The sequence below is a fragment of the Ursus americanus genome, chromosome 2 (assembly GCF_024610735.1).
Source record: "Ursus americanus isolate L20-20 chromosome 2, mUrsAme1.1.p, whole genome shotgun sequence".
In the NCBI taxonomy this organism is placed as follows: Eukaryota; Metazoa; Chordata; class Mammalia; order Carnivora; family Ursidae; genus Ursus; species Ursus americanus.
This window is the reverse complement of record NC_142128.1, coordinates 53,761,718-53,783,920: the sequence shown is the minus strand read 5'-3', so window position 1 is coordinate 53,783,920 and position 22,203 is coordinate 53,761,718. Positions and strand designations below refer to the sequence as shown.

General features: G+C 37.9%; 1 protein-coding gene across 1 annotated transcript; it reads right to left on the bottom strand.

Moving 5' to 3' along the window:
- Positions 1 to 20,969: 20,969 nt before the first annotated feature.
- Positions 20,970 to 21,231, bottom strand: LOC123800174 (signal transducer CD24). The gene has a single exon (XM_045809729.2). It carries the CDS (start codon positions 21,211 to 21,213, stop codon positions 20,974 to 20,976), a length of 240 nt encoding a protein of 79 aa, XP_045665685.2. The 5' UTR covers positions 21,214 to 21,231; the 3' UTR covers positions 20,970 to 20,973.
- Positions 21,232 to 22,203: the final 972 nt, after the last annotated feature.

Genomic DNA, 22,203 nt, shown 5'->3' with positions numbered 1-22,203 from the left:
ACCCATCGGTAAGTTAATGGCTACACTACGTAGCAAACCATGTTCATCAACATTGTTACATGTTTAGATTCTGGTTTTTTATTTATAGTCATTATATATATTCATATATATTCATTATATGTATATAATGAATATAATATAAATAAAACGTATATAAAAATAATAATATAAATAATTACAAATAAAAATATAATAAATATAATAAAAATATAAATAAAAATATAATAAAAATAAAAATTATAATAAAAATAATATGAATTAAAAACTTATTATATAAAAATATACATTATATATATATAAATGAATCTGAGGCAGAACTAGTTTGTTTCATTAATTTGTTGATTCATGCACTAAGACAAAACATTTTTTTTAAAAAACCTTGTTGGGGTTTTTATACTGTCTTTGGTATTTTGGAGATTATGAAAACAAACTGTATTGTAGAATACTTGGAAAATAAAGAAAAGTGGAAAGAAAAAAATTCAAACTCTCCTACTAGTATCTCCCAGATAATACAGTACTATTTGTGTGAATGCATGTTATATCAATTTTGCAAACTATGTTTTAGCCAGATTGAAAGTGTAGTTTGCGTTAAGATTTGTTCTATGATTTTTTTCCTACCACCGACTTCTTATTAAAATCTCCCGTTGGTTTTCCAACTCGGAAATAGCAAAACCTTAGTCTATGTACAGTGGAGCACACTAGGTGTGTCTAGATACTGGCTCCCTGTGCTAATAGGGCTAGCTGGTGGAATGTGGGGTGCCAGGTACCCCAGCCCCTTATGCCAATGTCTTGTAAAAATATCACAACTTTCTATGTCAGTGGTGACGTGAAAAGGATTCAGAAACACCGTAGACTATCATCTTCTCTTCCAATAATTATTTGTGGATATTTGTATTAAATTTGTTAACTGTACTTATAATCATTATGTATTGCAATAATACATTAGTTTAAAAACTTATTTCCATGTTTATTACCACTCCTTTATACCATTCCTATGTTTTAATTTATTTTTCATTTTGCTAGAGTTTATCTCTATGGTATTTCTTTTCAGGTAGAGTACAAAAGTGATATATATATATATTTTAAAGATTTTATTTATTTATTTGACAGAGAGAGACAGCCAGCGAGAGAGGGAACACAGCAGGCGGAGTGCGAGAGGAAGAAGCAGGCTCATAGCAGAGGAGCCTGATGTGGGGCTCGATCCCAGAACGCTGGGATCACGTCCTGAGCCAAAGGCAGACGCTTAATGACTGCACCACCCAGGCGCCCCAAAAGTGATATATTTTTAAGCCCTTTTCACCTGAAAGCTTCCTTATTTTGGCTCAGCACACGAGTGATAACTTGTGTTGGTATTTAATTCTTAGGTCACAATCTGTTTCTCTTAAAAATCTGCAAACATTTTTCCGTCATCTTTTGGCATTTAGCATAGTGGAAGAGAAGTCCAGATGCTGTAAATCACTGTAAAATAACTGTCATGATTTTTATTTATTTTTAAAACTCAACTTTTTCTGGTTTAGGGTCTCTTAATCAAATGGGTCTTGATTTTAGAAATCTCTTCAAATTCTAGATTGATATTTATTTGAGCTCAGGAATGTTTTCTGTTATAACTATGACTAATTCTGTCCTTTTGGTCTGGGTTTTTCCTCTGGAATATAATTAATTAATTTAGCTAATTTTACAAATATTTATTGATTACCTACTATGTGCCAGACTCTGTGTTGGAAATTGGTAGGTAGAGTGGATATGGCAGTGAGCAAGAAAGAGTCATAACAATTAAGGAAAACACAGGAAGCTAAGTCCTAAGAAGATGTGTATTTACAATACTTAAAATGGGTATTCATTCTTTCTTCTCTGTGCCTGTCATGTTCTCATTTTGTTTTATATTGATCAGTATGTTCTGCATTTTATATTATTTTTTAAGATTTAAACCATCACTTCAAAAATATTTTGTGCTTCATAGATGCTTTTCTTTTCTTTTTTTTCTTTTAAAGATTTATTTATTTATTTGAGAGAGACAGAGAGCGGGGAGAGGGGCAGAGGGAGGGAAAACTCAAGCAGACTAGGTGCTGAGCACAGAGCCCCACACCAGGCTTGATCCCACAACCCTGAGATCATGACCTGAACCAAAACCAAGAGTCCAATGCTTAACCCACTGAGCCACACAGGCACCCCATAGATGCTTTTCTTATTATACCTGTCTCCCCTCTTATCACATCCTTCCCTTCAATCTGTTCAAAATAAAGTTACTTCTTCTTTTACTGAAGAGACTATGGCATCAGAAATCTTTTCCACTCTCAACTTCTTAAATAATTAGGAGATAATTCATATACCATGGAAGTCACCATTTTAAAGGATACAATTTAGTGGGTTTTAGTATATTTTTAAGGTTGTGCAACCATCACCGTCTAAATCTAATTCCAGAACATTTTCATGACCCCACAGAAACCCTGTACATGCTTGAAGTCACTTCCTATCTCATACCACCCCACTAATTTGCTTTCTATCTCTACGCCTATTTAGGGCACTTGATATAAATGGCAACATACGATAAGCTGCCTTTTGGGTCTAGCTTCTTCCATTTAGCATAATGTTCTCAAGATTCACCCTGTTGTAACATGTGTGAATACTTTAGTCTTTTTTATTGCTGAATAATATTCCATCCTATGGATATACCATTTGGGTTTTTCCATTCATCCGTTGGGGGACAACTGGGATGTTTTCCCTTTGCAGTCATTTTTGAATAATGCTGTGATCAACATTTGTATGCAAGTGTTTCTGTGACCATATGTTTTCAGTTCTCTTGGGCATATACCTAGAAGTGGAATTGCTAGATCATGTGGTAAATCTCTGTTTGAGTTTTTAAGGAACTCCCAGCCCGTTTTCCACAGCAGCAGCACTATCGCACTTGATAATAGTTTCCTTTTGATTTAGTTTGGTTGTTGTTGCTGTTGTTGGTGTCAGTAAAGTCAGCTCGTGAATGCAAAATGTTATCTCACTGTGTTGTTGGTGTTTTGTTTTTTTTTTTAAGATTTTATTTATTTATTTGACAGAGAGAGAGAGACAGCCAATGAGAGAGGGAACACAAGCAGGGGGAGTGGGAGAGAAAGAAGCAGGCTCCCAGCAGAGCAGGGAGCCTGATGTGGGGCTCAATCCCAGGACCCTGGGATCATGCCCTGGGCCGAAGGCAGACACTTAACAACTGAGCCACCCAGGCAGTCCTCACTGTGGTTTTGATTTGCATCTTGCTAAGGACAAATAATGTGAGCATCTTTTTATATGCTTGTTGACTATTTGCATATCTTCTTTGGATAAATATATATTCAAATGTATCATTCATTTTTTAAACTGGGTGTTTCTGTTTTTGTTGTTGAATTGTAAGAATTCCTGTATATTCCGGATACCAGAATTTTATCAGTTATATGATTTACAAACATTTTCTCCCATTAGATGGATTGCCTTTTCACTATCTTGACACTGTTTTTTGATGGACAGACATTTTTTTTATTTTACTGATGTCAAACTTAATAAACTTTTTCTTTGGTTGCTTGTGCTTCTGGTGTCATAGCTAAGAAACTGTTGTCTAATCCAAAGTCACAAAGATTTATTCTTATGATTTCTTCTGAATTTTACAATTTTACTCTTTCATTTAGGTCTTTGATTCATTCTGAGTTAATTTTCCCATATTATATGAAGTAGGGGTTCAAGTTCATCCTTTTGCAAGTGGATATCCAGTGTCCCATTTGTTGAAAAAACTCATCTCTTCCCATTAAATGGTCTTGGCCTCTTGTCAAACATTGCTTGACTATAGATGTGTGGGTTTGTTTCTGGTCTTCAGTTCTCTTCCATTGATCTCTATGCCTATGGTGGTGTCAGTACCATGCTCTCTTGATCATTGTCGTGTTGTAGTAAGTTTTGAAATAGAGGAGTGGGAGGTCTACAACTTTGTTCTTCTTTGTAAAGATTGCTTGGCTTTTCTGGGACCCTTCCATTATCATATGAATTTCAGAATCAGTTTGTCCATTTCTGCAAAAAAGACAGAATTTTCACAGGCATTGCATTGAATCAGTAGATCAATTTGGGTAGTACTATTATCTAACAATATTGTCTTCTAATCTATGACACATGTTCTATTTACTTAAATCTTTAATTTTTTTCAACAATATTTTGTAGTTTGCAGTTTACAATTCTTACACTTCTTTGGTTATACTTATTCCTAATTACTATATTATTTTTGCTTCTATTAGGAATGATCCTTGACCTTTTATTTTGAGAACTTTCAAACTTATGGAAAAGTTAAAAGAATAAGTAACACAATAGAGTCCCATGTACCCTACCTTTGACCTAGATTCCCCAGTGTTAACATTTTGACATATTTACTTTCTCTTCTGTTCTCTGTTTCTTCTGTCTCAACCCCTCCCTTTTTCTTTCTTGGAAAAATATTCCTAAATTTCAGAAAAGTGACTCCCAAATGAACATTTTGAATAATATCCTTTGATATTATTATATTATATTTGAAGACCACTAATTTTTAAGAGTAATATTAAACAAAATGGTACATGGCCTTTTTTTGATATTTCCCCTCCCTTCATATTTTAATTTTGAATGCTGCTTATAGCTGGGCATGAAAGACAAAGATGGTTAATAACACCTCCAACTGCCAAAATGCAGAGAAATTGGTTTCTACTGTCACATATTCCAGTGTCATGCAGTCTGGGGCAGGAAAAAAACATCAATAAATAAATGGGAACCTTTCCATGGCACCGCAATGGGTGTCTTTTAGTTACTGCTGCAGTATTTTATGGGAGAACAAAGGACAAGTAAAAACTCTTTCTGGGAAAGGTCATGTAGTTCGTTCATTCATTCATTCATTCATTCATTCATTTAATAAATATCGTTCTTAAGTCTGTTATTATCAGGTGTGGTCTTAGGTCCTAGGGTACAGAGATGGACCCAGGCCTGGTTCCCTGCTTGATGGAAGTTGAAGGCTAGTGTGATGACAGACCATGAGCAAACAGATAAATATATACAGGCCTATAATTCTTTACCAAATATTTTGGTGCCTAAGGATATCAAAACAGAAAGCATTTTCTCTGAAAACAGAAAGTATTTTCATACTTTTGTAAGCAGTGAAACCTGATCCGTATTGACATAAATCTGTTTTCTTTATTCATCTATTCATTCATCCATCCCACTTGATAAGAATATTCATGTCTTTCACTGCAGAAATATTAATGTTCTCAACTACGAGGTGCTGTCCCACTCTCTTTAAAATAAAGTTTATGCACCCTATCATCTCTCTAAGAGAAAAAACAATCTAAAATTCTGCAATACTCCTACCATCAATATTTCAAGTAAAGGGAATATCTGGACTGGAAGATATTGAAGAGACAGGTATGAAGAAGGAACCTATCAGGATGCAGTGATAGTGAATAGTGAAGAGCAGCTGATTAGGGACATATCGAACCCATTTGGGAGAAGAGCCCTCTCAGATAGAACATACAAGCTAAGACCTGAAAAATAAGAAACCAGCCATAGAAAGTTTTGGGGGGAGCAGTGCAGAAAGCTTGTTACAGGCAAATGGAAAGCAAGAAAAAAATTCTCCTATGAAGTAAATTTTGTGGCTGGAATGTAGTAAGTCATGCTATTTTGAGAAAGTAGGGAAGGATTTCTAAATCCTTCCACAAATGTTAAGTCTTCCATTCCCTGCCCCCCACCCCCTGCTCTTTAAACAAGAGTGTTCTAACCATTATGTGACAACCTCCACCTCCCACACAAGGTATGTTCTGGAATAAGAGACCTACCCGACTGGTTGAAAAAATCTTAATGGCCTCTGAACATGGCACTCTGCTTAGAGTCTCCTGTCAGACAAAGGGTATTGTTTCTCTGCCCAAATAGTATGTGTCCCCCTAAAGATAGGTCTTGGCAAAAATGGCTTGATCAACAGCTGAAATATTCCATCAGACCAAATTTTAGCATTATACTTACAGAACTGGTCTTCCAGGCCTCATTCCCAGGCCCCCTCCAAAAATAAAGGTATTTTGTTGAATTCAAACAGAACAAGGTGATACATGCTTTGTATTGAATTCAGACAAATTGATCTGAAACCCTAATGAAATCAAAACTGGTTATCTGACTAGCTTAAGCACTTTGGTTTTACAGAGAGGTGCTGAATGTCACTTCATTGCACTGCAGAAAGCATCTTCTAGCCAGGGGCAGTATTTACTCTGTTGAGAACAAGGCCAGTGCAGGACAATTCCTGTTTGGACAAGGATGAGAGTGCGGTGGTAGGTGCTTTCTGAATCTACTAATTAGAATGAAATCTTAGAATGCTTATGGACAAGGCCCAGAAAAGTGGCAGATCTTACCGATGTTAAGTCTGAGAGGTGGCTGTAATTCTGCCCAAAGAGCTAGAAAGTTTGACTGGCAAATTACAGTGCAAATTACTTATGTTAAGACTCTCTGTTTTATGAATAGAAATTTCTTCATAATTGTTAGAGGTTCATAAAAAAAAGTTACCAGAACATAAGTGATCTCAATGAGTTCAATTTTGAACTCCTCCAGAAAATTAAAAAAAAAAAAAAAGGACCAGTAAACTATAAACATGACTGCCTATATGTAGAAAAAAAATATGTTTTTATACAAAATCCATTTAGTCTAAAGCAGCCTTTACATGATGGCAACTACTAGATTAAGAAGAAAATTCTGTTATCTGAATGTTTAATCATAGAACATCTACATCAGCATAATGGAAAATAGCTAATAATTGGCCAGATGTTTGGCTTTTCATGTGATTGGTTGTTTTCAAATTATTTTCTACCCCAGCACACCTGAGGGTTACAACACACCCCATCAGTTAGAGTAATTCGCGAGGGGCGAGGGGGCCTGTTCAGCTCCAGGTGGAGGGAGGGGGGGGCTGGAAAAAGTCCCTCAGGTAACTCTGATATGTGCCCCTTGGGGACCATCATGTGTCAAAGACTAAGTAGAAATGAGGCGTTTTATGAGTGAGCTGTTTCAGTGGTATCACACTGAAAATGACATCATCAATTATGGTATTTAAGTCCTCCATGTTCAAAGGTAAAAACTCTAGGCTAAGCTTACTCGAGTCAAGATAGAAAACCAGGTAAGGGGAACGGATCAACTTTGAGGACCGTGTGAGAATATTGAGACAAAGCTGTTGTCCTACCTTCTTTCTACATAATCTTTGTTGACGGGCGGGAGTGGTGCTCACTCAAGTAAGAAATCATTTCAGTCTATATCCTGTTTATTTGTTAATTCATTCAACATGCGTTTTGGTGAATCTACTTTTCTATAGAGTATTCTACTGGGTTCTTCAGTTCCATACTGTATAGCCCTGTTAGTTGTCAGTTGCTTTCAAAAACCAGTCCAATAGATGCATTTCGGCATTAGGAATGTAAAACGAAATAAAAGCTAGTTTCAACTTCGGCAAGTGAATTTCCTTTATGCTTTTTAAAAAAGCCATACCTGAAGTAGTTTTCCAGTGCTCTGTTCTGTATATTTGTATAAATACGTATTATACACATGTGTCTACATGCCCATGGTACGCAGACACACACAATTTAACTATATTAAACCAAGGATTAATGTCTAGAATTAGGTGACTAATATACCACATGAGCTTGGTCATTTAATTAATATCAAATGTTCAAACATAAAATAAAAGAACTCTTACCCTCACTTTAACATATAATTTACCTAGACAATTAAGAAAGATGGAATCACAGAAGTATAATATGCTAATAACTCTGTTCCCTTTACCTTGATTAATTGTTTTGTTCCTGACCATGCCTGGGTAGATTCCCAATTTCTGAGGTCCCACTGTATATATATATATATATATATATATATATATATATATATATATATATATCCAAACGTGAAGGTCTTTCTTGTTTCCTGTGACTCAGAAGGAAAATGGGCATAGACATATCTATGGGGCTTAAAAGGCTTACCAGTTAGCTCCAGAAATGACCTTGACACCTTTCAGTTACAAAATCTACCCGCGAGCTTTTGTGATAGGCATAGTTCGGTTACATGCCCAATTACAAAACATTTTACAAAAATTATTCCTCAGAAAGAGTCACCTTATATTCAAAACCATAAATGTTTTCTCATATCCAAGGGGTTTACTCTCAATTGCTTCCTTTTAAAAAGCAACATATTGTTTAAGAAAGGAAATGAACAACTCTAAATGATTTCAGTTAATATCTTTGATGGAAACAGTGTACGATGAAAATATAAGACAAGTTAGTAATTATTCAGGGAGTATATACCTTAATTACCAATACCGTCCGCCATTATATTCAATTTTCTAAAGACCAGTTTAAAACAGCACCATGCTGTGGAGAGCACAAATGTACACTTACTGAAAAAGTAGAAAACCATAAGCTACCCAAATGCAATAGGAATGGTCACCATGGCTTGGGGTAATATTTTTAGTGATCATATACAAATGTAAAGGCGTTATATCTCAAACAGCTTAGAAGAAAATGCGAGAAAAGCCACTGGAAAACTCTTTCATGACAAATGGTGCTGAGTGGTGATAAAGATACTGATGTCAAAGCTAGGAGGGAAGAATTTGAATAAGACTGTGCTGTGAAATGTGAGAACAGACAAATTTTATAAAAGCACAACATTAAAAATAAATAGCATACGTTTATGCTATGTATATAGAAATCTCTAAAGTAAATGATATAAGTAGACATTTGACTACTCTGAATATGTCTTACAATTATTCACTCGAGTTCGATAATTACTTTTAAAATCTTAATGATGGGATAAATGAATCTTGCCTTATATTTCAGTTCACGTTATTTGTGGACGTATATGACACTATGTTTATACCCTTAAATTTCAGAGTTTAGTACATTAAATTGTGTCTGACTTAAATTATTTGTTCACTTTAAATACCAAACATTATTGTTATCGTTTAATAACCATTTCATGTTAATTGTAAAAGCAGGCTATATCTATTTTTTTTCTTACCTTTGCAAGTATATTTAAAGTCATTGCAGTCAGAAGATAATGTGTTGGTCTCTTGAAATTTTAATGTTTATAATATGAAATTATCCCTGGAGTAACGAGACTTGATTTGGCAAATAAAATACAAGATGTCTGGTTAACTTGCAATCTCAGATAAGTCATGAATAATGAGTAATAATAAATAGCGAATAATATTTTAGTATAAGTATGCCCCATGAAATGCATGGGGCATACTTACACTAAAAAAAAAAAAAAAAAGAATCAGCTCTTTATCTGAAATTCACATTTAACTGAGTGTCCTGTATTCTCTCTGGCCACCTTTTCTTGGAGTGAGTTGAGAATTTACTCTTGTTATGTTTAAAAGGAATAACTGAAGGAAACTGTTAGTGGGGTTTTCAGCATGTTAATTTTAGGGGTAGATTTACTTTCTTGATTCCCAAACATTGAAATATGCAACATGTCTTACTGACTCAGTATATACTGTACCCAGTCCAAAATAGCCCCCTTTCTCTGTCTTCATGTTGTCTTCTCTCCCACAGCTGATTGTATATATATATATATATATATATATATATATATATATATATATATATACAAAAGATATATATATATCTTTTACTTCCACTCTATAAAGCTATCGCAGACACAAATTGCATGAAAGATGCCGTATCAAACAAAGCAACGTTGTGGAAGATGCTAGAAAGAATTGTTTGGGGGGCTGCACATTATTCCAACGATGGGAAATGCTCAGTCCTTCAGGAAAACATTCCTCAGAGGTGTATTCCAGAGACGTATAAAAAAATAATAAAATCTGAAATTCTTCTTATCATCTTCCCAGGCTTCCGAAAAGGTTTTTTAAAAAGGGTAACACGGAGGATCCCGTTGTTATTTCTGCATGACATTAGCGCCCATTACTGTTCCACATACATTATAAACATTACACAAGGGTCATCAGGAGCCCTGCAGTGCAAATTTTCATAAGCGATTTATTCCTACCTAGTGGGCACTTAAGCCTCCTTTGTGTATAGGAGCAAAGTGTGTTCCAGCAATAAATAGCAGAGAAAGCACGATCGTGTCTCTTTTCTCCCCCACAAGTGCGGTCTTGGGGGATCAGACGAATTCTTCTCCTCTTTCGAACCATTGACGGGCTGCTTGAGCGCTATGACAAAAGTCCCACTACTCTCGATAGTCCGTGATTGCTTAACTAGACAAAGCCCAACAGGTCGGGTGACCTATTTTTGCTTTTTGACAGTGCAAGTCAAAGTACTTAACTTCAATCACGATCTCATTTACAAACCCCCCCCCAAAATAAAAAGCGTGACAGTGAACACTAATATGATGGTAATTTCATATTGTTTCTGCTTATGAATTTGTCTTTCCCTTATTAATCATCCAATAAAGTACTGACACTGCAAAATCCTGACGGGGCTCAACAAACCATGTACTAAGGACAGTAGCACCCTATAGGAAGGGGCTCCAGGCAAACTGGAGAAGCGCAAAGCTTTTATTAACACCAGAGGCCCATTAGAGTGCTCTCTGTTCACCTTCAGCGGAGCAATAAATGAAGAGAGCTTCACCGGAGAGGACTCCTACCGTCTTTGTGCTGCTAACGCGCAGCCAAGCTGTAGTCATGTTGTAACGCTTGTAAGAAACAGATGTTCCTTCCCTGACAAATCTCCTTTCTTGATTTATTATTCATTTGCTCAAATCACAATGGAAAGTCTTTGGCCCATTAATTAAATTCCAAGCAAAATAAAATTTGCAGCAGAACTCATTACTGGTAAATGACTTTGACACTTCATCAGATTTGAAGGTAAAATAGGCGACTTTAGGAAGTTAAAGGTGGAGGGAGCCTAGGCCTTTTCTGCAACCACTGCAAGATGATAAAGATTGTGATGAAATTTTTATGTTAAGTACTGATCTTGGAAAGTTCAATTTTCTCCCCGCACCCACTCGCCCCGTCTGCACCCCCAACCCCGCCATGATCTACTTTCTGGTTTCTTTTAAAGGAAAGTCTGAAGGAGACACTTAGATTTCAAATATATTTATGTAGGTGGGTATCACGTCCCGTTCCAAACACTAAAGCACCCATTTTTTCAGTAGGCAGAGAAGCTTGGCGCATTGTATATTTCATGTATTACCTTTGGAAAAAGGTCCCAGGGAAATCTAATAACCGGGAACTGCGGCATGATAAAGGAATTAAAATTAGGACTTGAGGGCAGAGCAGAAGAAATTTTGATATCCTGATCTAAATATCCCCAAATATTATCCACAGTGAGGCAGAAATGTGAGAATTTCAAACCATGCATGACTTCTACCATATCACAAGCAACTCAAGAGCAAAGAAGATCAGTGCTTTCAGGAGGAGGGTAGAACTCGTGGTTTTCTTCAGAAATAGAACAAGAATTGAAAATGGTATTTTGAAAATCTGAAAAACATCAGCAGCTCTACAACAAAGTTTGCTTCCATGGGAAGTTGAGTTGATTTCCAGTTATGTAATGATGGTTCAGGGCGTGAGTCTTACTCGTGATCTCTGTCTGGTCCCAGTGACTCAAATCTACCTTTCCCATGCAAATGCGCATCATGATACTTTTCTCCTGCAGTTATTTTTATGCGAAGGGTATCAAACATGACGGGTCTTTGTTTTTTAGATGTCACATCTTGAGTCTAGGCCACTGGAAAAGGAAATTCTTTTTTTTTTTTAAAGATTTTATTTATTTATGTGACAGAGAGACAGCCAGCAAGAGAGGGAACACAGCAGGGGAGAGGGAGAGGAAGAAGCCCGCTCCTAGCCGAGGAGCCCGATGTGGGGCTCGATCCCGGAAGGCCGGGATCACGCCCTGAGCCGAAGGCAGACGCTTAACGACTGCGCTACCCAGGCGCCCCTGGAAAAGGAAATTCTTTTTTTTTTAAAGATTTTATTTATTTACTTGAGAGAGAGAGAAAGAGGGAAAGCACAGAGGGAGAGGGAGAGTGAGAAGCAGACTCCCCACCGAGTCTGATGTGGGGCTCCATCCCTGGACTCTGGGATCATGACCTGAGCTGAAGGCAGACGCCCAACCGACTGAGCCACCCAGGCACCCCTGGAAAAGGAAATTCTTAACGAAAACGTCAGTGTTCAGGAATAAGGCAGATAATATGTTTTTACCACTTGAACCCAAACATGTATTTCTGAAATAGGGAGCATGTGTGAAGATCTACCCACCCATTTTAAGCAAATTTCTAATTAGGGGGCTTATGAGAAAGCAAGAAAATGAATGAAAAATGATAGCAAACGTTAAGCAAAATGTGAATTCATTTTTGTTATTTCTAGGACCAAGTTCTGATACTAAAATTAAGTTAAAATGAGGTTTCCAGACATAGGTAAGTTTTTAAACGATCATCAAAGCCTCAGATTAACCGTTTTTCATAAATATGCCTCAGTAACATCTTCAAAATGTAGATTCCCTTACCTAAAGATTTATAATTATTCAGAGATAGTCAGTGCTGAACTTGTGTATTGTGTCCAACAGTGTTCGTCACACAAATGAGACGTCCCTGAGGGAGAAGGCTAATGTTCACAGATTTTGGAAAATCATCTACATTACCTAAAGAGATTGATAGGAAGACAGACTCAGTGATACATCTGATTTTTATCAAACTTTAAGTGGATCCGCAAAATTCCCAGTTGCAAACAAAACCAAAAACATAGTTTACATAAGCTGATAAGGAGCAGTTACATTTCTACTGAAACATTTTTTTTAAAAGATTTTATTTATTTCTTTGACAAAAAGAGAGCACAAGCAGGGGGAGCAGCAGGGGGCCAGGGAGGAGCAGGCTCCCTGCTGAGCAAGGAGCCCGATAAGGGACTGGAACTGAGGACCCGACCTGAGCTGAAGGTAGGCGCTGAACCGACTGAGCCACCCAGGCGCCCCTCTACCAAAGCATTCTTCTCCTTAATCCAAATGGTCCTCCTTTCAGCTATCCAATTCAGCTCTCTCTCTTCCATTTCAATCCTTTCGACTTGCTCTGAGAAATAAAACTACAAGAAACAAATCCATAAATGAAAATGACACAGTGACAGATACAAAAGAGGCCCACGCCCATCAAAGAGCCAAAAAAAAAAAAAAAAAAAAAAAAAATCCAGGAGAGTGTTATGAAGTCTAAAGAAGGAATCTAGTCCTTGGTCCGGCAGAGACCCACTGCCTTTGTCCTAGCCAAATGAAGAAACCTTTGGGTCTAATGCTGGATAACACTGGACTTCACACAAAGGTGAAGGAAGTTATAAATGATGCATTTAAATCATATTTCTAATTTAACAAACATTCCAGAGTCTCTCTGTCAAATAGGTGGGTTACCATCTATCAAAGTAGTCATCTTCGGTGACCACCCACTTATTCTAATGACACTGTTACTGCCCAAAAACTCTGTAATGTCTTGAGTAGGAAATACCTTGAGTCATTAGTGTCCTTTTTTAGAGTCAGATATTTTTTAGAACATGGATGATTTTATACCACCAATGATCAAATTTTCAGCCTGATTTTATGCTTAAATGAGATTTGGCTATTTCAAAAAAAAAAAAAGCCTGTCTTTCAAAAAATGACAATTTGCTATTACTCAGGACATTCTCAGGTTCTCGAGACTATTTCAAAAAAGGAGCTATAAAGAGTTGCATTTGTGTAGACATTCCCAAGGTGACTACTTTGAAGGGGGCACCACTCATTTGGATGAATTAGTTCTAGCTTATTAGCTAAAATGTCATGTTATAGTTACATGGAGCCCTAGAGAGTAAAGAAGCCAGTATATAGATATTTCTGTTCCCTTATTTTTGTCATACTAATGGACTAAAAGTGGAAGCATGCATGTAATAATGTCACAAACCCCTTCAGCATCTCCTTCTGCATCTGAAATACAAAATAGCAGTTGCCAAAGCTTTAAAGGTCCCTCTCCATACTTTGAATGCCCCAAATAAAAGTATTCAGAGAATACACTATTTCAGACACTTTCATGATGCAGTAAGTATTTGGTGCCTAAATTATTATGAAAAAATGAAGTCTTGAAGCAACAGACGAGAAAAGTAGAGAAGTACACATAGAACTAAAAAGATGACTACAAAATGGAACAAAAAAATTGAAGAATATCAGGAGCCAAAGGTCAGTCCAGTAAATGTCAAGACCTCTCAGGGGTAATTAATTGAACAAAAATGTACTTTAAAAAAGAAGAAGAAGAAAAGAGAAGGTGGGAGAGGAGAAGGAGATCATGACAGTGGATTTTTTTCTTCCGTAGGGTTGTCAAGAAGGAAGGACCACAGACGTCAGCTGTAGGCAAAAGGGAAGAGTACACTCTGCTCGTCTATTACTAAAGGAAAAACATCGACAACGTCAAAGTTTTTTAATCATATTTTAATGGTACCTTAGTAGCCTTTTTTGGTTGGATGATTTAGTTACTTAAAACAGTGAGCTTCAGGCTACAGTTAGAAGCTTATTTTCTCATTCTTTCCCTTGACTCTAGGCTCTTCCTGTAACTTCACACGGCCTCCTTAGAAATAAATAATTTTTAGAAGGAGATTATATGAGTCAGATATAGGGATCAGTACAAATCCATGCCCATTACAATAAAAGTAATCCCTAAGAGTAATTCAAATGATACTTAGTTCATTTGAGGGATAGATAGGCATTGTACAAGTTTTAAAATCAGATTATTTTATAATATGTGTTATAATAGACATATAAGTATAAGTAACACGCTGTGGGATTGTAGGTACATGTTTGGGGAAAAAAACCCAAAAAACAAATGAAGTCTGCATAACACATTCTCCCTTATCATGCAAAATAAAATACTGAATTTAAGAAAGATCAAATGTTATTCAAGTGAAATTCTAGTTAAGTTATTGGAATGAAAAAAAGGACTTTGCCAATTCTTGGAAAATACTGTTACAAGGGCTCGGTTATGACATCTAGAAAATAATTAGATTTGAAATTTGTGTATTTGTGTTTAATATTTCAAAGGTACACATTATAGTGTCGTGCCCTAAGTTTTAAACTCCTTGCTGAATACTCTCACGACAGCATATGATAGTAGTGAGTCAGATGGTCATTTTGCCTATAAGAGCAGCACAGACCTGATGAGTATCAGCCTGCCCCAAACCATTTCATGCTGTGATGCCAAGTGCAAGAGCTCTCCTGTGACACTGGTGAGTGGCAAGGTAGCAGAAGGCATCCAAGAAAACATAAACAAATCAGGTTTGAAGGGCCTGGAAGCTCAGTGCTGCAGGAAGAAAGAGCAAAAGCTTTGGAAACACACCAGACTTACCACTCTATTCCTCTTTGTGGCATCTCTCAGAGGACACCATGTATGTCAATGGTTCAAAATACGGAGGAATGGTCCATTTTGATCATTACTTTCTGGGCTACCAGCACTTCTTTTCCTCTTCCTCGTATTTCCACTCAATGCTACGTGTCTTTGGCTAGATTTGCACACATAATGTGCCAACACGAGCAGTAAGGGAGGAGAACATTGGCCACTAGAATGTAATGGATAAAAGCCAGAGTCACAGACTGACCAGACTTTTTAGTAATTACCCCTCCACACAGAGTTGGCTGTTACTGGGAGTTTTAACAACAACCATTAGTAAATGAGCAATGCGCTTAGAATCAAAAGACCAAGACTTGAGTCCCAACGCTGATCCTTATTAGCTGTAAAACCTCAGGGTAAGAAATTCACTTTCATCTTATTGAGACTCTGTCTCCTCATCTAAAAAGCATCAAGTTTGTAATCCTAAATTCCTTCCGTATCTAACATTCTAGGATTCTGTTCATTATTTTGAATTGATTTCAGTTCTTATCTCAGACTCTGAGCTGCACACTTAGGAATGAGAAATTTCACTGCATAATTATAACAACTGTTCATTGAGGGCTTATTATTATTATGTATGAGCTCTGGGTAAGATGTTTATGTCTATATTTTCTACTCTTTCTAACAATCCTCAATCTCCCTTTTAGTTGAGAGAACTGACCCTGAAAGATGTTAAGGAACTTTCTCAAAGCCACATAGCTGTAAAGAGACTGAGCTGGGATTGAAACCCAGGTTTTTAAAATTTCAATATCTATTCTTCTTCCATTTTGCTCCGGGATCTCAAATAAGACATCTCTTTTAAAAATCCACAGGGTTGCTTTCGCAGCGTTGGAAAAGTTGAAGATGAAAACATATCCTGAGCAATAAAGGTGAAAATTAAGTACAAGTGATTATACACACACACACACACACACGCACGCACACACACGCACGCACACACGCGCGCACACCTCGCAAGCCCTTTTAAGTTAAATATCAGGAGAGAGGATTTTCCCTGTAACATTGAAATCTCACGCCCCAGGGGATTTAAATATAACCCAAATCAGCAAACATTGCTAATCCAATCAAATCTACTAAGTGTTAGGCTTGATGAGGGGCACAGGAGTTACATAGCCTCTGCCCTTGGAGAGGTCTTAACCATAACAAGCCAATTCTGACACATTGTAGGGGATACAGAACAGTATGGAGGAGGAGTTTCGAAGCCAACCCAGAAACTGGGAAAGACTCTCAAGAAGATATGATGGAAAAGCTGAGTCTTGCGGAATTGGTGCAAGTTATACAGAGGACATGGTTATGGGGTGGTGGAGGACAACAGAGGAATGACAGACAGTTTCTCAGGCTGAGGAAACCACATGTTCAAGATGACAGGAAACTCTATTAAAGGGACTCTGCTTGGATCATATCTTGCAAGCAGGAAGAACATGGTTGAAGATGAGGCTGGACAGGAGGAAGTAGACCAGATCATGGAAGTCTATAGAAGCTTAATAAAGAGATTTGACTTTGTTCCAAAGGCAACTGGAGCTATGAAAGAATTTTAAGATGGAAAGCAATATGGTGAGATTTTTGTTCAGAAAGTTGACTGTGGCCGTGGTGTGAAGGATCTGCTAGAATAAAGTAAGGTCCTGGACCATGGAAATAAGAATCAAGGAGATATCATTGAAAGCCTCAAGAGAGATGTGCAGAGTCAATCACACAGAACACAGAGCATGATGCATGCTGTAAGAAAACTGTTGACAAAGTGCTATCGAAGTGTGACCTATACAGTCAGACAGGGTCCCATGCACAGAAGGACCCCGAACTGGGGTGCATGCTCTGCTGTTGACATCTTGTGTTTTGTAGGCAAAGTCTGCTGTGACAATGCAGCATGAACGTAAGCAGAGGAGATACACATGATATGTGGGTCTGCTGTTCCTTCACACCCCACTTATAGTGTTTCCAATGCCCCGTGAGCACAGGATTTCAGTGGGCTCATAACGTGTAGGAGTCCAGCAAGATTCAAAGCAAATACAAGATTAGTATGTTATGTCTATGATTAATTAATCAGGGGCATAGAGAGCCGCAAGAGGCTACTTGCCATTTGAACCAAAATGCTTCAAACACAGAAAGCAAGCGATGCCATTCTAATAGTAGGGCAGAAATCGGAGGGCAATACCTACCATAACCTTTCATGAGTTCCTTCCTTGTATCCACTGATGCTGAAGATGATGACAGAAGAAAAGAGAAAGAGGGGGCAACCCATTGTTCCTTTTCTTTTCAATTCAATCCTTCTTTTCTTACCATTGGTAAACCAAAGGTAGTGAGTGGTCATGGAATATGTGCCTATCAAGAAGTGCGAATAGCCAGTTGAATGTGTCCTGTGCAGCATTTCCACTATTCTGGTAAGAACAAAAGACATGCATATTCAAGCTCTAAAATATGAAATATATAGTTTTGCTGATTCTGCATATAATGAAATGCTCTTGAATTTAAAACTGGCATTGCACAATATAAGGATAAAGGGTAAAATTGATGTTAATTTAAAATAGTTTTTCTTTGCTTACAACATAAAACAGCAAATAAGTAACATTGTTGCAAGCCAAAAGACCTGGAAGAAAGGAAAAAGTGTTATATTTAGTACCTTTAATGTTACGTTTTTCCTCTTTTTGAACAAAGGGCCCTGCATTTTTGTCTTGCACTGGGCCCTGCCAATTATGTAGCTAGCCCTGACTCAGGGTCTGCAGAAATTTATAGAAATGGTAAAAAGCACATGTGAATATTTCCAAGTAGAGAAAGAGGAACTGCGGGTGCTGAACATGTTGTCTCTACGGTGTTTGTTCCAAAATGAGATATTAAAATACATAGTTGGAAGCGTTTAGAAAGATCACAGCAATCTGACAGAATAATAAGTCTGTTGCATCTAGTAATATAGATATCTGAGCTTTTATTTGTATGCATTTGAGTTTTTAAATCCATTTTCTAGCAATTCACTTCTATTCTATTTTACAAACATATCAGATCGCAAGCACTGGGAAATTCAAACAAACCAACCAACAAAACTCTGCTGTTGCTCCGTGAATAGTTTGAGAAGCCTTGGTGAAAGATCCTTCCTTCACTACAGGCTGTACTCATTTTGTCCATGAACTGCTTTTGCTTTTAGACATATTTTTCTGTCTTTGCAGAGGTGTAGTCATTTCTGGTACAGATGTTCAGTTCTTTCTAGAAACACTGACAAGGGGTTAATATTGCAGTTACTTCTGGAAGTAACTCTTCCACAGTAATCACAAATGTTCCCAGTTGACCACAACTTCCTCTCCTGCTATCTTTCCCTTCTCAATATGTCCCCTCCCCACAAATCTGGTTCTAGGGAACCTGTATCCTGTCCTGTGCTCCCAGGCTGCCTACCCACCTTCATCTGTCCTCCTGTGTGTGCAAGAAACACCACAGGGACATTTGACTTGCCCCCTCCTTCATCTTCTACGTTTCATCCGAAGCAGACTCCACACTGAGCGCAGAGCCTGACGTGGGGCTCGATCCCATGACCACGAGATCATGACCTGAGCCAAAACCAAGAGTCAGATGTTCAACCAACTGAGCCACCAGGTGCCCCAAAGCTCATTAACCTTTTAAAGATGAGTTTGTCTCTGTAAGTTAACCACTTTTGCTCAAGAAGCTGCTTAGTGCTTTTATTCCCCTCGGTTCTTATGTTTCTTCTTTGCCGTATCTGATGCATTGACCACCTCCTCTTATTGAGAAGTCCCTCGTTTCTTGACATTCATGGTGTCCCACAGCGCACTGCTCCTCACTCCCCTCTTGTCCTTCTCTGATTTGTTGACTAAACAGCCTCCGTGGCCCACACTCCAGCGTAAGTGTCCCTAATGGTCTGAGTTGGGCTCTGATTCCCTCCCTTTATTCTCTCTCCCTTGATAACCTTATTCAATTTCTTTTTTTTTCTCTTTCAGCCATTTCTTTTTATTTACAGTTTGTGTTCAATGCAAATCAATTCCACAACATGAGAAGTTACTATGAATCAAAGCATAAATACACAAACACAATATACAATCCAAAATAGATGTACAGCATTCAGGTATGAAACAAAATGGAATGTTCATTCACACACACAGTAGCTTGAGATCTGTTGGATATGGTTGTTCTGGTGTAGGTGCCTAAAGAGGGGAAGAAATGACTTTGGTTATCAAGACTACTGTGGCCATATCAGATACAGGAACATCTCAGCATCAGTGTGTGACCATGCGAACAAAAGACCTTAGAGTGTCTATTTTTAAAAAGCTTTCTGTGCATCGAGGCAGTTGTAAAAAGATTTACTTCCCAGAATCAAGCCCACTTTAGGCTTAGGACCAGGTTCTAACTATCTAAAGATATTGACTAACAGAAAGTGTTCCAAATGTGGCTATTCTGATTCACTTAAAAAAAAAAAAAAAGGATTTACAGAAAGAGTATAAAAGTTTTTCCAAATTTAATGTAAGCTTCCAGTCCTCATTTCCCAAATACTTGATTTACAGTTTTGGCTCCTTCACATATTTTGCCTTCTTAATTTCAAGATTTGTCAATTTTACCTTTAAAACAGATCATTTTTAAAATTATAAGACGTATTCAACATATGCAGAAATAAAAAGCATTTTGAAATTAGCTGAGGTCAATGTGCTCCTACTCTTTGGAATCAGTTTAGCTAAATGAATCTGGCACTCCTGTTGAATAGGAATAAGTGATCAGTATTATAAGCAAAATTTACTCATTATGCTTCAATCAGGGGTCGATTCCAATTCATCATTGCCCTGGCACATGTCAATTACTATATAAAAAATCAAATGTAATGTCAAATCCAAAGCCTCAGAGGAAAGAGTTCAGTTCCCAAAAAACAGTGATAGCTTAACAAGGTAAAACTTTTATCTAGAGTACATAGGCATTAAGTTAGTACTGCAGAAACAATGCATTGAGGATTTACAGTAACACCTGGAAATTCCTTCTAATGTACATATAAATAGAATCATGGAAGCTTTTTCTATTAACTGTTTCATGGCCTTAAAGATTTAACGAACCAAATGAAAACTGAATCTGTTCACATCCCATCTTTTATATCTAGGTAAGATAAAATGTATTCTCATTTTCGAGGTAGAATTTTACATGTCCATACTTGTTAAGCCACATTTTAAGAAATGTCTCTTAACTAATCTTGGATGTTGTCTCTTCATCTTGTACATGAAACTCCAGGAGATTTATTTAATAGACATTCATGATCTAGTCAAATCTTTCACATGTTTTTCAAACCAATCAAATTTGGGATTCTCAATATTTTCTGTGTCAATAAAAGAAGGTGTGGAATTAGCAGATTCAATGATGACCTGCTTTTTCCTTGTCACACTGTATGTCTAGACTCCATTTGGATTGAGTTTAGAAGATGGGGAAGTATAGATGTTTCTTGGCCTGAGTCTTTTTTTTTTTTTTTAAGATTTTATTTATTTTTTTGACAGAGACAGCCAGCGAGAGAGGGAACACAAGCAGGGGGAGTGGGAGAGGAAGAAGCAGGCTCCCAGCGGAGGAGCCTGATGTGGGGCTCGATCCCAAAGCACCGGGATCATGCCCTGAGCCGAAGGCAGACGCTTAACGACTGTGCCACTCAGGCGCCCCATTGGCCTGAGTCTTTTAACAGTAGAGATGTAGAAGGGAGAACGAGATCACCAAGAGACTGGCCGTTGACCACAGAGCACCTCCAGTTGGTGCAGTGGTGGTGTTAGCTGGATTTGGGGCAGTCGAGGTACTCTGGGAGGAGGAGTTACTTGAAAATGTTACAACAGCTGTTTGATTTGAATAAATCTGCTTGGGTAGGAGCAGCGCCAGAAGCAGCAGCCCCAGTCCGAGCCTGGCCACCATCGTTCTGCCCATGTCCGCTCCGTCGGCGTCGGTGCGCCACGTGTCTCACTGGATGCGGGGTCAGCGGAGAACCGCTGGCTCCGGGCGGGCCCAGACAAGGTCACCTTATTCAATTTCTTGATTTCTCTATGTAGATGAAATGAAATTCTCTCTCTCTGCACTCCAGTCTCTATTTCCAAGCACCAGCGAGGCATCACTATCTTGCCATCACAGAGCCATCTCAGATTCACTATGGATAAAAGTCCAATAACTTCTTTCCCTGTCTGGGCCTCCTGTGTTTCCTGATTTTATTAAATATATCACTTTCCTGCTAGTAAAACAGACTTGAAACTTCAAAGCTAGCTAGCATGACTTCACCTTCTCCTTCCACAGTTTTCCTCCCTGCAGCCCAGAATGAAGTCCATTAATTCTGTCTCACCATGTCTTTGACATCTGCTTTCTTCGTTCCATTCCCACTGCCAAAACTCCATTTCAGGGCTCCATCACCTCTCAGCAGAGTTCCTTCAATGTCCTGGACTCTGTCTCTGGTCTTCCCATCTTGAATTTATCTTGGACAGTGCCACCACAGAGCTATGAGAACATCACATTCCAAAAACCTCCAGAGGTTTGCCTCAAAAGTAAAGTATTAATTCCTTAGACTGGTATCTGAAAGCCTTCTATGATCTAGTCTGAAGTTCCCCTCTAGTTCCCCAAGCTGAAGTCAAGCCCAATTTCTCAATATCCCCTGTCCAGGAATTGGAAAGTATCCTACCTCTGTGCTTTCATCCCTGTGACAGCTACCAAAACTCAATTTACACAACTATGCTCAAATCCTACCTGTTTTTCGGTGTGGGTGCCTTGAATGGAATTTAGAGACAAGGCTAGAGACTTGTCTTCCACAGATTGAGATAGTTGTTTGGCAACTGTAGATGGAAAGGTGGATCCATTTGCTTTTGATTTCCATGATGACAAGAGTCCAGTGGTCTAGAGGGCTACTCAACCTGGATTAATGATTTGGTTTGT